The sequence below is a fragment of the Pristiophorus japonicus genome, chromosome 2 (assembly GCF_044704955.1).
Source record: "Pristiophorus japonicus isolate sPriJap1 chromosome 2, sPriJap1.hap1, whole genome shotgun sequence".
NCBI classification, from domain to species: domain Eukaryota; kingdom Metazoa; phylum Chordata; class Chondrichthyes; family Pristiophoridae; genus Pristiophorus; species Pristiophorus japonicus.
This window is the reverse complement of record NC_091978.1, coordinates 226,571,402-226,587,363: the sequence shown is the minus strand read 5'-3', so window position 1 is coordinate 226,587,363 and position 15,962 is coordinate 226,571,402. Positions and strand designations below refer to the sequence as shown.

The following is a 15,962-nucleotide window of genomic DNA, read 5'->3' as shown; positions in this document are numbered from 1 at the left end:
GAGATTTATCGGCCTTCAATCCCATCAATTTCCCTAACACAATTTCCTGACTAATAAGGATTTCCTTCAGTTCCTCCTTCTCACTAGACCCTCGGTCCCCTAGTATTTCCGGAAGATTATTTGTGTCTTCCTTCATGAAGACAGAACCAAAGTATTTGTTCAATTGGTCTGCCATTTCTTTGTTCCCCATTATAAATTCACCTGATTCTGACTGCAAGGGACCTATGTTTGTCTTCACTAATCTTTTTCTCTTCACATATCTCTAGAAGCTTTAGAAATCAGTTTTTATGTTCCCAGCAAGCTTCCTCTCATACTCTATTTTCCCCCTCCTAATTAAACCCTTTGTCCTCCTCTGCTGAATTCTAACTTTCTCCCAGTCCTCAGGTTTGCTGCTTTTTCTGGCCAATTTACATGCCTCTTCCTTGGATTTAACACTATCCTTAATTTCCCTTGTTAGCCACAGTTGAGCCACCTTCTCCGTTTAATTTTTACTCCAGACATGGATGTACAATTGCTGAATATCATTCATGTGATCTTTAAATGTTTGCCATTGCCTATCCACCGTCAACCCTTTAAGTATCATTCGCCAGTCTATTCTAGCCAATTCACGTCTCATACCATCGAAGCTACCTTTCCTTAAGTTCAGGACCCGAGTCTCTGAATTAACTGTGTCACTCTCCATCTGAATAAAGAATTCTACCATATTATGGTCACTCTTCCCCAAGGGGCCTCGCACAACAAGATTGCTAATTAGTCCTTTCTCATTTCACATCACCCAGTCTAGGATGGCCAGCCCTCTAGTTGGTTCCTCAACATATTGGACTAGAAAACCATCCCTAATACACTCCAGGAAATCCTCCTCCACTGTATTGCTACCAATTTGGTTAGCCAAGTCTCTATATAGGATTAATAGATAGGGATTTATATTTGTATTCAGAGCTTGTGTGTGACACCTAAATTGTTTCGAATTGTCTTATCTAACTAATTCAAATAAAAGGATCCAGATATATTTAAGTCTTGGCTCAACCGAAAGATATTAAGGACGGAACACAACAGTTTGATATACAATTAGCTATTTTGTTAACCTTAGTTAAGTCAATTGGCAACTTAATCATAAGTAGAACAGTAAAACTTTGCTGTGAAATTAAAGCACAGCATTAAGAGTTCAATTTAATTCAGTTCAGAATTAGTATCACAATAGCTAGGTTCAACTTAATATAGCAGATCAGCAATATTCAGCTTTAAGGATTATAGCCTATGCTTTGTAATGTTAGTCCTTCACAGTTCACATACAAAGCGGTCCCGGCCTGCAAGACCATCAGCAGGCCGGGGCCATTAGAGGGAGCAGCGTGCGACGGTGCTGCTGCAGGAGGGGAATGGCTGATTGCAGTGCGGGCAGGTACAGCAGCAGCGGCGAGGTCAGGACGAAGGAGCGTCAAGAGTTCGTAGAGGGATGTGATCGGGGCCCAGGAGAGGCGAAAGTTCGAGGCCCAGAAGAGGCAAGAGCCCAGGGGCAGCACGAGCCAGCCCACACTGCGATATGTGTGTGCACTAGATCCGTGCAGCAGAGCTGGTCTCCACCCGTCTTGGTTAATCCTTGCCACGGGACCAAGATCTAGCTCTGTCAAGCCCGTGTGGTGGCTGGGGTGCAATGGTCACCACACATTAAAAAAATCCATACACAGGTGTCTGCTGCCCTTCAGGATGTAGTTCAGGATCCGAAATATAATTGAAACACCTGTGAACTCATCCTTTTTCGGCGTTGAAGCAAATCATCCTCATTTCGAGGGACTGCCTATGATGATGACAAAGTAATAGATAACAGTCATGCTCTTCCTGTTTAAGGATACATCTTGGATGACATGGAAATATCCTCCAATCTAATAGCAGTTTAACCATTACATCAACACAGTTCCATCTCCTCCACCCCACCCCCCCAACCCTCCTCCTCTCAAACCCTCAGCAGTCCTTTGCTCATTTCAAGCACTTTGAATGTACTTGTGCAACTTTAACTGTCCCAAGTGCTGAACTTCTCTGTGAACTGTACTTGACCAATTTAAGCTCTCTTATTTACAGACTTCGGGACCGAAGTTGCCCCTTTCTAAAAGAGACGGCCATGGATCGGTAAGGACTCACCGCTCGGTTGACGCGGAGGGGCTGCCATTTTATAAATTGTCCTCCTTTTTATTTTGGTATACGGGACCACCCTGCCCATTTTCCTGCCGCGTTGGGCACGCGCCGACCTCTTACCGACCAACAGCAACCCGCTTTCCGATCCCGCAGGAAACTGTCCCGGCCAGTCGGTGCCACTGACAGCTTTCCCCAGCGGGAAACTGTCTATAGCTGGGCAGCGCATCCTCCCTTAAATGGGAGGTCATGCTGCTGGCGACTCCATTTCGGCCAACAATTATGTCCTCTTGGGTGCCAGGCCGCTGGCCCGGCCGAAACCCTCCCTGGTGGCTCAGTGGACCTAACTAAAAACTTTGCAGCATTCGCAGCAGCCCTGCCCTTTAATTGAAGGAGAGGGACGTTGTGACACGTCAGTGTGACACGTCAGTGCGGCCGTCGCTCCAAGTCATCAGCACTGTGCTGATGACTTGGAGCGACGGCCGTTCCGAACCCCCGCACTTCCGACCCACTCCCAACCCTACATTCGTCCCACTCCAAGAAAAAGGACAGCTGAATTTTGCCGGATTGTCGGGCGGACAGAACATTTAAATAACTGTAGGTGCGCCCCATTTGGGGCGGAGGGCAATTTTGGCCCCTTCTGTTCAAACTTCTAGTAAGTTACCGCAGAACTTTCCCTTTTTAAACAAAATTCAAATATTATTTCAACGATCAGAATGAAAGATAATTCTACCTCCCAAATCTTCCAATAGACCACTTATTATTTAAATTGACATAACATTTTCCCAGTTAAATAAGTCACCTGAGGGAAGTCAATAATCAGAAGTAAAACTTCCAAAAAAATTTAAACGTTGAAATTTCTCCCTGGCCTCTTTATGGCAATAAAGCAAAACTGCAATATATCAATCTAACATTACAATCTATATTATCCACTTTTACCCAATGCATCTCAAAGATATTTCATGGCCTCCACAGGATTGGAATTATGATGTAGTATGCAGTCTATGTCTATTTTTATCCTCTAACCTTTTCAAACATTGTTAATCAACATAGCATTAGTTGCTTTTGACAGAAGACTATTTCCTTACAACTCCAACTACAACTGGTAAGCATGTTATATCTAATGTGGCTTTCCACAGATTCCCCAATTGTAATTGTAAATTCAGGAATGAAACTGAACAATGTAAAAACTGATTTTCTGATAATACGTGGACAAGATAGCAATATGCGGATGATTACATAAGAACATAAGAAATGGAACAGGAGTCGACTGAAACGTTAACGCTGCTTTCTCTCCACAGACAGGTGTAGTCTAACCAGGGCTTTGCATAGTTGCAGCATGACTTCTAATCCCTTGTATTCTAGTCCATTAGATATAAAGGCTAGCATTCCATTAGGCTTTTTGATTATTTTTTGTACCTGTCCATGGCATTTTAATGATCTATGTACAGGGGCGCCTGAGTCTCTTTGGATCTCCACTGCTTCTAGCTCGTCACAATTTAGAAAGTACCCCATTCTATTCTTTTTTGGTTCAAAGTGGATGACCTCTCACTTGCCTATATTGAAATCCATTTGCCACGGTTTTGACCATTCTATATGTAATTTTATGCTTTCATCTACACTGCCTTTAATGCCGCCTATGTTAGTGTCATCGGCAAACTTGGATATGTGGCTCTCTATCCCATCATCTAAGTTGTTAATAAATACAGTGAATAGTTGAGGCCCCAATCAGATCTCTGGGGATGCCACAACCTGTAAATTAAAGTACCTGCCGATTATCTCTACTCTCTGACTCCTGCCGCTCAGCCAATCTCCTAACTATGTCAATAATTTGTCCTGAATTCCATGGGCTTCAACTTTAGCTAACAGTCTCTTCTGAGGGAGTTTATTGAATGCCTTCTGGAAGTCCAAATAAATATCTGTCATGTATGTAGACCATGTATACTTACTGAATAGTCACATAAAGTGTGCCACCAGAGGGCACTGCGGTGGGAGACCTGAGGGTCACCTGCATTGGTGTGCAGGGCCCAGTATAAAAGGCTGCCCACCATGCTTGTGCCTCATGCTGGAGTTACAATAAATGGGACTAAGGTCACAACAGCTCAAGTACAATACTAGACCTTGTGGAGTCATTCATAAGAGTATTAAAGACACAACACTATCAATAGACATCCCCTGTCCACTACTTTAGTCGCCTCTTCATCAGGTTCATCAGGCATGACCTACCCTTCACCATGCTGGCTCTCTGATCAGCTCAAAATTTTCAAGGTGTTCAGTTACCATATTCTTAATTATAAACTCTAGTAATTTCCCGACAACAGATGTCAGACTAACTGGTCTATAATTCCCTGGTTTCCCTCTCTCATCTCTCTTACAGCGGAGTGACATGTGCAATTTTCCAGTATAAAGGAACAGTTCCTGAATCACGAGAACTCTGGAAGATTATAGTTAGAGCATCTGCAATACCCTCATTACTTCTTTTAAAACCCTGGGATGGAAACCATCTGGTCCTGGGGATTTGTCACTCCTTAGTGCCATTATTTTCTTCATTACTATTAATTTGCTTAAGTTTGGTGAGCAAATTATGGAGTCTCCCTGTCCCTGATTCAATATTAGTTTTTTATGATGTCCTGCATGCTATCCTCTTTCTCTACTGTAACTACTGGTGCAAAGTAGTTATTTAACATGTCTGCCATTTCCTTATTTTCATTTCTTATATCACCATTCTCAGTTTTATGGGGCCTCTTAACCACCCTCATTTTCCAAATATAATTGTAAAAAGTTTTTTATGTTGATTTTGATATCCCTTGCAAGTTTCTTTTCATAATCCCTTTTTGTAGCTTTTACTATCTGGTTTGTCACGCTTTGCTGTTCTTTTATCTCTTGCATTCGCCAGGATCTGTGCTTTTTTTTTCATTCTTGAACATGTTTTCTTTTAGTTTTATGTTGTCCTTTATCTCTTTAGTTGTCCATAGCTGTTTTTTTGGCAAGTAAAGCTCTTGCGCCTTAGGTGTATAAATTGGTCTGTATCACCTTAAATTCTTTTTTGAACACCTCCTACTGATCTTCTGTTGTTTAACCCATTAACGAATTTGCCCAGTTTACTGTGGATAGTCTCTGGTTCATCCCGCTGAAGTCGGCCTTACCTAAATCTAAAATCTTAAACTACCGTACGAATACAAAAGCAAGATACTGCAGATGCTGGAATCTGGAATAAAAATGCTGGAAATCTCAGCGGGTCAGGCAGCTGTGGAGAGAAAGCAGAGTTAACATTTCGGGTCGATGACCCTTCGTCACAATCAACGGATCAGGTCAAAACTCTGCATTCCCGCCACATCCAGTTGTGAATGGTGGTGGACCATTAAACAAGTGACAGGAGGAAGAGGCTCCATGAATATCCCCATCCTCAATGATTGTGGACCCCAGCACGCGAGTGCAAAAGACGAGGCTGAAGCATTTGCAAACATTTCCGGCCAGAAATGCCGAGTGGATGATCGAAATCGGACTCCTCCTGAGGTCCCCACCATCACAGAAGCCAGTCTCCAACAAATTCAATTCACACCACATGATATCAGGAAACGGCTGAGTGCACTGGATAGAGCAAAGGCTAAGGGCGATGACAACATCCCGGCTGTCATGCTGAAGACTTATGCTCCAGAACAAGCCGTGCCTCTAGCCAAGCTGTTCCTGTACAGCTACAACACCAGCATCTACCTGACAATGTAGAAAACGGCCCATATATGCCCTGTCCACAAAAAGCAGGACAAATCGAATCAGTCCAATTACCACCCCAGCAGTCTACTCTCAATCATCAGCAAAGTGATGGAAGGTGTCGCCGACAGTACTATCAAATGACACTTACTCACCAATAATCTGCTCAGTTGGAGTTCTGCCAGGACCACTCGGCTCCAGACCTCATTACAGCCTTGGTCCAAACATGAACAAAAGCTGAATTCCAGAGGTCGGGTGACTGCCTTTGACATCAAGGCAGCATTTGATAGAGTGCGGCATCAAGGAGCCCTAGTAAAACTGAAGTCAATAGGAATCAGGGGGAAAACTCTCCACTGGCTAGAGTCATACAGTCACAAAGGAAGATGGTTGTGATGGTTAGAGGTCAATCATCACAGTCCCAGGACATCGCTGCAGGAGCTCCTCAGGGCAGTGTCCTAGGCCCAACCATCTTCAGCTGCTTTATCAATGACCTTCCCACCATCATAAGGTCAGAAGTTTGCTGATGACTGCACAGTGTTCAGTGCAATTCGCAACTCCTAAATAATGAAGCATGCAGCAAGACCTGGATGACATTCAGGCTTGGGCTGCTAAGTGGCAAGTAACATTCACGCCACACAAGTGCCAGGCAATGACCATCTCCAACAAGCGAGAATCTAACCACCGCTCCTTGACATTCAACGGCATTACCATCGCCGAATCCTCCACCATCAACATCCTGGGACTCACCATTTACCAGAAACTGAACTGGGCCAGCCACATAAGTATTATGGCTACAAGAGCAGGTCAGAGGCTGTATGTTCTGTGGCCAGTAACTCACCTCCAGATTCCACAAACCCTTTCCACCATCTACAAGGCACAAGTCAGGACTGTGATGGAATACTCACCTCTGGATGAGTGCAGCTCCAACAACACTCAAGAAGCTCGACACCATCCAGGCACCCCATCCACCACCTTAAACATTCACTGCCTCTACCACCGACACACCGTGGCTACAATGTGTACCGTCTACAAGATGCACTGCAGCAACTCATCAAGGATTCTTCGGCAGCACCTCCCAAACCCGTGACCTCTACCACCTAGAAGGACAAGGGCAATAAATGCATGGGAACACCATCACCTGCAAGTTCCCCTCCAAGTTACACACCATTCTGACTTGGAAATATATCGCCGTTCCTTCATCGTCGTTGGGTCAAAATCCTGGAACACCCTCCCTAACAGCACTGTGGGAGTACCTTCACCACAAGGACTGTAGCGGTTCAAGAAGGCAGCTCACCACCACCTTCTTAAGGGCAATTAACAATGGGCAATAAATGCTTTGCCAACGATGCCCACATCCCATGAACGAATAGAAAAACGTAGAATTCACTGACTAGCTGCAAGCGTGGCTATCGCGATACCACTTTAGCCATGTGCACTAATTTTAGTAGAAAATGCCTTACTTGTAATATGTACTTCATGTGTATAATTACATAAATATATACCACCTTTCGATGTGAAACTTTGCTTTAAAGTTTCAAATTCCAGCATGACTTTATTGGACAACATTTCTCACTGCAGCTTCTAGGCGTTTGTCCAGCAGCTGTGAGTGATTCTTTGACTATCAGAATGATTGTTGAGAATGATGACTTGCATGAGACGTGCCTGACCTGCTCCTGCTCTCCATCCATAATGCCCTTCCCCATAATGTGCTCTGTTGGAGCTGCTCCTTATTGTTGGATTTGTTTCCTTCTGCTGCCTTCGAGCAGTTATGCCAATTGGTTGAGCTAAACACAATGACAGCTCCACTCTCCACACAATGTTGTTAATGATCCCACGGTGCTGAAGTCTGGCTTTTTTTTAAAATTCGTATTACACATCATTTTAACAGATTAACATTTTACCAACAAATATAAAAAAAATATTAAAGTGCACATGCATACATCATGCAAATACGAGTATTGCGACCCAATGACGATATTGATTATTCATTTTTTATTTACTAATCAAAAATGCAATTAGCCACAGCTGTAATCGCAATTAGCCACATGTGGCTAGTGGCCAACATATTGAACACCACTGGTATATATGAAAAAACAGAATAGCATTTTCACAGAGGAGGAAGAGGAAGGGGGGGGATGAAAGAGATGGGGGGGGAGGGGAGAGAGAGGGAAAGAGGGGAGCGAGAGAGACAGAAAGAGGGAGGGGGAAGCGAGAGCGAAAGAGAGCAAAAAAAAAGAAAAAAAAGTGATAGAAAAGGAGAGCAAAGTGAGAGAGATAGATAGATAGACAGACAGATAGACAGATAATCATATCGTCTGCCCACTTTCTTCACCTGCTTGTGGGCATCCTAGTTGTTCTCAGCCAGCTTTCTTCACTACAGCTGATTTGGAGTGCACGCTGTATGCAAGGTTCTGCCTAGACCCCGATCGACACAATGAATGGAAATGATTTGATCATAAGAAATATCTAGTTCCAGATCAAAAGTCCCAAAGTACTTATGGCAGACGCAAAATCACCCAAAATTGTTCAGTTATCCAGACCCAACATATCAGCTATAGTTTACAATAAACAAACTAAAATTTAAAAGAAATCACAACAGCAAAACATCTACAAAAAATTAAAAAGAACAAGTAAACAATTCATACCTTTACTTCCAAGGCATGCTGTAGCTTTAAGCGCATGAAGTCCTGCTCCTGACGCTGAATAACTGACTGACAATCAGAAAACCTAAGGCAGGCCTGTTTTACATGGAAACCACAAGCAGGTCAAATTTATCAGCCAGGTTTAGCTGCTCTCTTGGCAGCTTTAATACAAAGCATCAAAATATTCCTGAATTTATTACCAATTATAGACTGGGACTTCTATGTGGTTCAAATGGTAAATAAATCATTTATAATGCTATAATTTTTCAACTCGAACAGTACTTAACATTTCTTTGCTATGTTTTATAGGAGGGGTGTCCAACCTGCAGCCCCAGGGCCTCGTGATACAGACGTCTTGCCCTTGATACAGCCCTTGAAGCCTTAGTAACTCCTATATGTGTTTTTATTTTTTATTTGCTCATTTGTCTATTTGAATTCTGTGTTTCTGGAGATTTGGGAAGGACATTTTTTAGTGCTGTTGGTTCATAGATAACTGCTAGGAGTTTAAAAAAAACCTCTATCCATATACCAAGATAAATAGAACCTGGTTTTATAATGTACAGTGAAACAACATACACCCCGAAAAACACTTACTGACAGTCCAATTGTAATAGATACAAACTGTCCCTCAGTTGCCAACAGCCCTCTACAGACTCTCCAGCACTTAAGAACATAAGAACATAAGAAATAAGAGCAGGAGTAGGCCATACAGCCCCTCGAGCTTGCTCCGCGATTTAATACGATCGGAAAAACGGAGGAAAAGCAATGTGTGAGGAGGACATAAATCTGCAAAAGGACATAGACAGGCTATGTGAGTGGGCAAAAATTTGGCAGATAGAGTATAATGTTGGAAAGTGTGAGGCCATGCACTTTGGCAGAAAAAAATCAAAGAGCAAGTTATTATTTAAATGGAGAAAGATTGCAAAGTGCAGCGAGACCTGGGGGTACTTGTGCATGAAACACAAAAGGATAGTATGTAGGTACAGCAAGTGATCAGGAAGGCCAATGGAATCTTGGCCTTTATTGCAAAGGGGATGGAGTATAAAAGCAGGGAAGTCTTGCTACAGTTATACAGGGTATTGGTGAGACCACAACTGGAATACTGCATGCAGTTTTGGTTTCCATATTTACGAAAGGATATACTTGCTTTGGAGGCAGTTCAGAGAAGGTTCACTAGGTTGATTCCGGAGATGAGGGTTGACTTATGAGGAAAGGTTGAGTAGGTTGGGCCTCTACTCATTGGAATTCAGAAGATTGAGAGGTGATCTTATCGAAATGCATAAGATTATGAGGGGCTTGACAAGGTGGATGCAAAGAGAATGTTTCCACTGATGGGGGAAACTAGAACTAGGGGGCATAATCTTAGAATAAGGGGCTGATCATTTAAAACTGAGATGAGGAGAAATTTCTTTTCTCAGAGGGTTGTGGATCTATGAAATTCGCTGCCTCAGAGAGCTGTGGAAGCAAGGACACTGAATAAATTTAAGACAGAGATAGACAGTTCTTAACCGAAAAGGGAATAAGGGGTTATGGAAAGGGGGAAGGAAAGTGGACCTGAGTCCATGATCGGATCAGCCAAGATCGTATTAAATGGTGGAGCAGGCTTGAGGAGCTGTATGGCCTAAACCTGCTCCTATTCCTTATGTTTTTATGTTTTTATTTATTCAATGTCCCGGCTTCAACAGCTCTCTGAGGCAGCAAATTCCACAGATTTACAACTCTGCATCCACTAGTTCTCCCTTGTCCACTCTACTAGTTACATCCTCAAAAAATTCCAGAAGATTTGTCAAGCATGATTTCCCCTTCATAAATCCATGCTGACTTGGACCAATCCTGTCACTGCTTTCCAAATGCGCTGCTATTTCATCCTTAATAATTGATTCCAACATTTTCCCCACCACTGATGTCAGGCTAACCGGTCTATCACGACCCGCTTTCTCTCTCCCTCCCTTTTTAAAAAGTGGTGTTACATTAGCTACCCTCCAGTCCATAGGAACTGATCCCGAGTCGATAGACTGTTGGAAAATGATCACCAATGCATCCACTATTTCTAGGGCCACTTCCTTAAGTACTCTGGGATGCAGACTCTCAGGCCCCGGGGATTTATCGGCCTTCAATCCCATCAATTTCCCGAATACAATTTCCCGTCTAATATGAATATCCTTCAGTTCCTCCTTCTCACTAGACCCTCGGTCCCCTAGTACTTCTGGAAGGTTATTTGTGTCTTCCGTCATGAAGACAGAACCAAAATATTTGTTCAATTGGTCTGCCATTTCTTTGTTCTCCATTATAAATTCACCTGAATCCGACTGCAAGGGACCTACGTTTGTCTTCACTAATCTTTTTCTCTTCACATATTATAGAAGCTTTTGCAGTCAGTTTTTATGTTCCCGGCAAGCTTCTTCTCGTACTCTATTTTCCCCCTCTTAATTAAACCCTTAGTCCTCCTCTGCTGAATTCTAAATTTCTCCCAGTCCTCAGGTTTGCTGCTTTTTCTGGCCAATTTATATGCCTCTTCCTTGGATTTAACACTATCCTTAATTTCCCTTGTTAGCCACGGTTGAGCCACCTTCCCCGTCTTATTTTTACTCCAGACAGGGATGTACAATTGCTGAAGTTCATCCATGTGATCTTTAAATGTTTGCCATTGCCTATCCACCGTCAACCCTTTAAGTATCATTTGCCAGTCTATTCTAGCCAATTCACGCCTCAAACCATCGAAGTTACCTTTCCTTAAGTTCAGGACCCTAGTTTCTGAATAACTGTGTCACTCTCCATCCTAATAAAGAATTCTACCATGTTATGGTCACTCTTCACCAAGGGATCTCGCACAACTAGATTGCTAATTAGTCCTTTCTCATTACACATCACCCAGTCTGGAATGGCCAGCTCCCTGGTTGGTTTCTCGATATATTGGCCTAGAAAACTATCCCTAATACACTCCAGGAAATCCTCCTCCGCCGCATTGCTACCAGTTTGGTTAGCCCAATCAATATGTAGATTAAAGTCGCCCATGATAACTGCAGTACCTTTATTGCATGCATCCCTAATTTCTTGTTTGATGCTGTCCCCAACCTCACTACTACTGTTTGGTGGTCTGTACACAATTCACACTAGCGTTTTCTGCCCTTTGGTATTCCGCAGCTCCACCCATATCGATTCCACATCATCCAAGCTAATGTCCTTTCTTACTATTGCATTAATTTCCTCTTTAACCAGCAATGCCACCCCGCCTCCTTTTCCTTTCTGTCTATCCTTCCTAAATGTTGAATACCCCTGGATGTTGAGTTCCCAGCCTTGGTCACCCTGGAGCCATGTCTCCGTGATGCCAATTACATCATACCTGTTAACTGCTATCTGCGCAGTTAATTCGTCCATCTTATTCTGAATACTCCTCGCATTGAGGCACAGAGCCTTCAGGCTTGTCTTTCTAACACACTTTGCCCCTTTAGAATTTTGCTGTAATGTGGCCCTTTTTGCCTTAGGTTTCTCTGCCCTCCACTTTTACTTTTCTTCTTTCTATCTTTTGCTTCTGCCCCCATTCTACTTCCTTCTGTCTCCCTGCATAGGTTTCCATCCCCTTGGCATATTAGTTTAACTCCTCCCCAATAGTACTAGCAAACACTCCCCCTTGGACATTGGTTCCAGTCCTGCCCAGGTGCAGACCGTCCGGTTTGTACTGGTCCCACCTCCCCCAGAACCGGTTCCAATGTCCCAGGAATTTGAATCCCTCTCTTCTGCACCACTCCTCAAGCCACGTATTCATCTGAGCTATCCTGCGATTCCTACTCTGACTTGCACGTGGCACTCGTAGCAACCCTGAGATTACTACTTTTGAGGTCCTACTTTTTAATTTAGCTCCTAGCTCCCTAAATTCGTCTTAGAGGACCTCATCCCGTTTTTTACCTATATCGTAGGTACCTATATGCACCACGACAACTGGCTATTCACCCTCCCTTTTCAGAATGCCCTGCACCCGCTCCAAGACATCCTTGACCCTTGCACCAGGGAGGCAATATACCATCCTGGAGTCTCGGTTGCGGCCACAGAAACGTCTATCTATTCCCCTTACAATTGAATCCCCTATAACTTTCGCTCTCCCATTCTTTTTCTTGCCCTCCTGTACAACAGAGCCACCCACGGTGTCATGAACTTGGCTGCTGCTGCCCTCCCCTGGTGAGTCATCCCCCCCAACAGTACCCAAAGCGGTGTATCTGTGTTGCAGGGGGATGACCGCAGGGGATCACTGCACTACCTTCCTTGCACAGCTCTTCCTGTTGATCACCCATTCCCTATCTGGCTGTATAACCTTTACCTGCGGTAAGACCAACTCACTAAACGTGCTATTCACGTCATTCTCAGCATTGTGCATGCTCCAGAGTGAATCCACCCGCAGCTCCAGTGCCGCAATGCGGTCTGTCAGGAGCTGCAGCCGGATGCACTTCCTGCACACGTAGTCGTCAGGGACACTAGAAGCATCCCTGACTTCCCACATAGTACAGGAGGAGCATAACACGTGTCCGAGCTCTCCTGCCATGACTTAACCCTTAGATTAACTTAATTTGGCAACAACAATGCTAAAAGGTTACTTACTGATAAAGAAAAGAAAAACTACTCACCAATCACCAGCCAATCACTTACCCCCTTGTCAAGCCCTTTAAGAATGTTGTATGTTTCGATGAGATCACCTCTCATTCGTCTAAACTAGAATATAGGCCCAGTCTACTCAATCTCTCCTCATAGGACAATCCCCCCATTCCAGGAATCAGTCTGGTGAACTTTTATTGCACTCCCTTTATGGCAAAGATATCCTTCCTTAGGTAAGGAGACCGAAACTGTACACAATACTCCAGGTGTGGTCTCACCGGGGTCCTATATAATTGCAGTAAGACATCTTTACTCTTATACTCAAATCCTCTTGTAATAAAGGCCATTTGCTTTCTTAATTGCTTGCTGTACCTGCATGTTAACTTTCAGTGATCCGTGTACAAGGGCACCCAGGTCCCTCCGAACACCAACATTTCTCCATCTCTCGCGGTTTAAAAAATACTCTGCTTTTCTATGTTTTGTATTAAAGTAGATAACTTCACATTTCTCTTCATTATACTCCATTTTCTATGTTCTTGCCCACTCACTTATATCCCCTTGAAGTCTCTTTGCATCCCCCTCACAACTTACATTCGCACGTAGCTTTGTATGATCTGCAAACTTGGATATATATAACATTTGGCCTCCTCATCCAAATCATTAATATAGATTGTGAATAGCTGAGGCCCAAGCACTGATCCTTGCAATACCCCACTAGTTAGTCTGCCAACCCGTAAACGACTCGTTTATTCCTACTCTTTGTTTTCTGTCCCATTAACCAATCCTCAGTCCATGCTCGTGTATTACCCCCAATCCCATGAGCCCTCATTTTGTTTAATAACCTCTTGTGTGGTACCTTATCAAATGCCTTCTGAAAATCCAAATACACCACATCCACTGGTTCCCCCTTATCTATTCTACTATTTACAACCTCAAACAACTCTCACAGATTTGTCAAACATGATTTCCCTTTCATAAATCTGTGCTGACTCTGCCCAATCCTATTATTATTTTCTAAGTGCCCTGTTACCACGTCCTTACTAGCAGGTTCTAGCCTTTTCCCTACTACTGGTCGTAGTTCCCCGTTTTCTCTCTCCCTCCTTTCTTAAATAGCTGGGTTACATTTGCTACCTTCCAATCTGCGGGAACCGTTCTAGAATCTATGGAATTTTGGAAGATGACAATAAATGCATCCACTATCTCTATAGCCACTTCTTTCAAAACCCCAGGATGTAGGCCATCAGGTCCAGGGGATTTATCATCTTTCAGTTCCATTAATTCCTCCAGTACTATTTTTTTTTACTAATAATTTCTTTCAGTTCCTCATCCTCTCTAGACCCTGGTTCTCCACTATTTCTGGGAGGTTTTTTGCATCTTCTTCCGTGAAGACAAACACAAGGTATTTGTTTAATTTCTCTGCCATTTCCTTATTCCCCATTATAATTTCTCCTGTCTCATGGGACCCACATTTACTTTCGCTAATCTTTTCCTTTTTATATACCTATAGAAGCTGTTACAGTCTGTTTTTATGTCTCTTGTTAGTTTATTCTCATATTCTATTTTCCCTTTCTTTATCAATTTCTTGGTCCTCCTTTGCTGAATTCTAAAATCCTCTCAAACCTCAGGCTCACTGCTCTTTTAGGCAACATTATACACCTCTTCCTGTGATCTAATTCAATGTTAACTGTTTGAAGCACTGTCCATAAAAATTAAAAATAAAACATTTCCAAAGTACCAAGGACTAATGAAAATACTTTTGCTAAAAGCAAAAGGCTTGTAACATAGGAATCTTTGGAGAGGGCCAACTACTCTGATGGCAGATCACATAACTATTGGGGACACCATCAGCAAAAGAACAGAAGCCGAGCAGGGTCTTCTTCTAAATAATGTCAAAGGAAAGTCAGCAGAAAAGTATCGCGAAGGGACGGATATTTCTCTTATTTCCCCCTTCCCTATCCCGAGTTGCAAAATTTATACCCTATTCATGGCATGTAGAGTATGAAAACTGATAGACAATCTTCAGTGAAAATTGGAGCAGAAATGGGTGGTGCAGTGGGTTAGTACACTGACCGTTCCCCTTCATGACCTGATCTCAAATCCAGCCCAGTCTTGCTTTACCTATGTGTGGTAGTCTCAGCTCAAAGTGGTTGCAGACCAGTAACAAAGTTGGTTGCAAAAAAAAGTCACAGTCCCCAGCACTAACATCATCTATGTTGATGAATAAGATCTATCCCAAATAATTAAAAGAAAAATTTAAATTGTTACAGCTACCTTCTCTAGTGCGGTCTCCAATCTCGTCAGTTTTTCCCTCAAACATTTTTCTTGAGACTTCAGGGCATCGAGCTCACCAGCAATTTTGTTTCTTTCTGATACAATACAAGCAAGTTCCTTAGTCAGCCGAACCTTCTCTTCTTTTAGATAGCATTTCTCCTACAAAATGTAAAGCAGGTTAAACAGCTAAACGTTTTAATGCTAATTTATTTGGAGAGCAGGGCGGGGGGGGGGCGGGGAGAAAGAAGAGGGGAAATGTAATCATATATATATTGTTCCAAAGACATTCAGATATTCTTCTCCAAATTTGAGCTTGATTGTTCAAAGACAGCAGTAAGATTTCTTACACTTGAATAACCCCAAAATAAAAAAGATACACAAAGTACATTGGAAGTAAGTCAGAGGAGCACGATCTAAACTCTAGTGCAATGACTCCTCATATATTTCCAGGATTAGCCTAATCAGCAATGTAGATGAGCTGCTGGCATTGAAAATGCTTGTGATCTGGAGCATTTACCCATTGGTGAGTGGTAAATCTGGAACAGTTTAAATGGACAGGCACTGTCATTTTCCTATTTTGAATTTAACAAAATTCTTAGGTGATTCACAATGTATGCAAGGAGG

The 15,962-nt window shown here is 42.9% G+C and overlaps 1 protein-coding gene across 4 annotated transcripts in view; it reads right to left on the bottom strand.

The window, feature by feature from the left end:
• Nucleotides 1-15,962, bottom strand: part of LOC139244536 (coiled-coil domain-containing protein 158-like) — a 319,231-nt gene that overhangs the window by 56,256 nt on the left and 247,013 nt on the right. For all 4 annotated transcript variants that reach the window (XM_070871035.1, XM_070871037.1, XM_070871039.1 and 1 more), the window contains 2 exons: nt 15,339-15,497; nt 8,484-8,576 (listed from right to left, as the gene is read on the bottom strand). In XM_070871035.1, the coding sequence (XP_070727136.1) occupies nt 8,484-8,576; nt 15,339-15,497 (252 nt within the window). The remainder of the gene's footprint in view (nt 1-8,483; nt 8,577-15,338; nt 15,498-15,962) is intronic.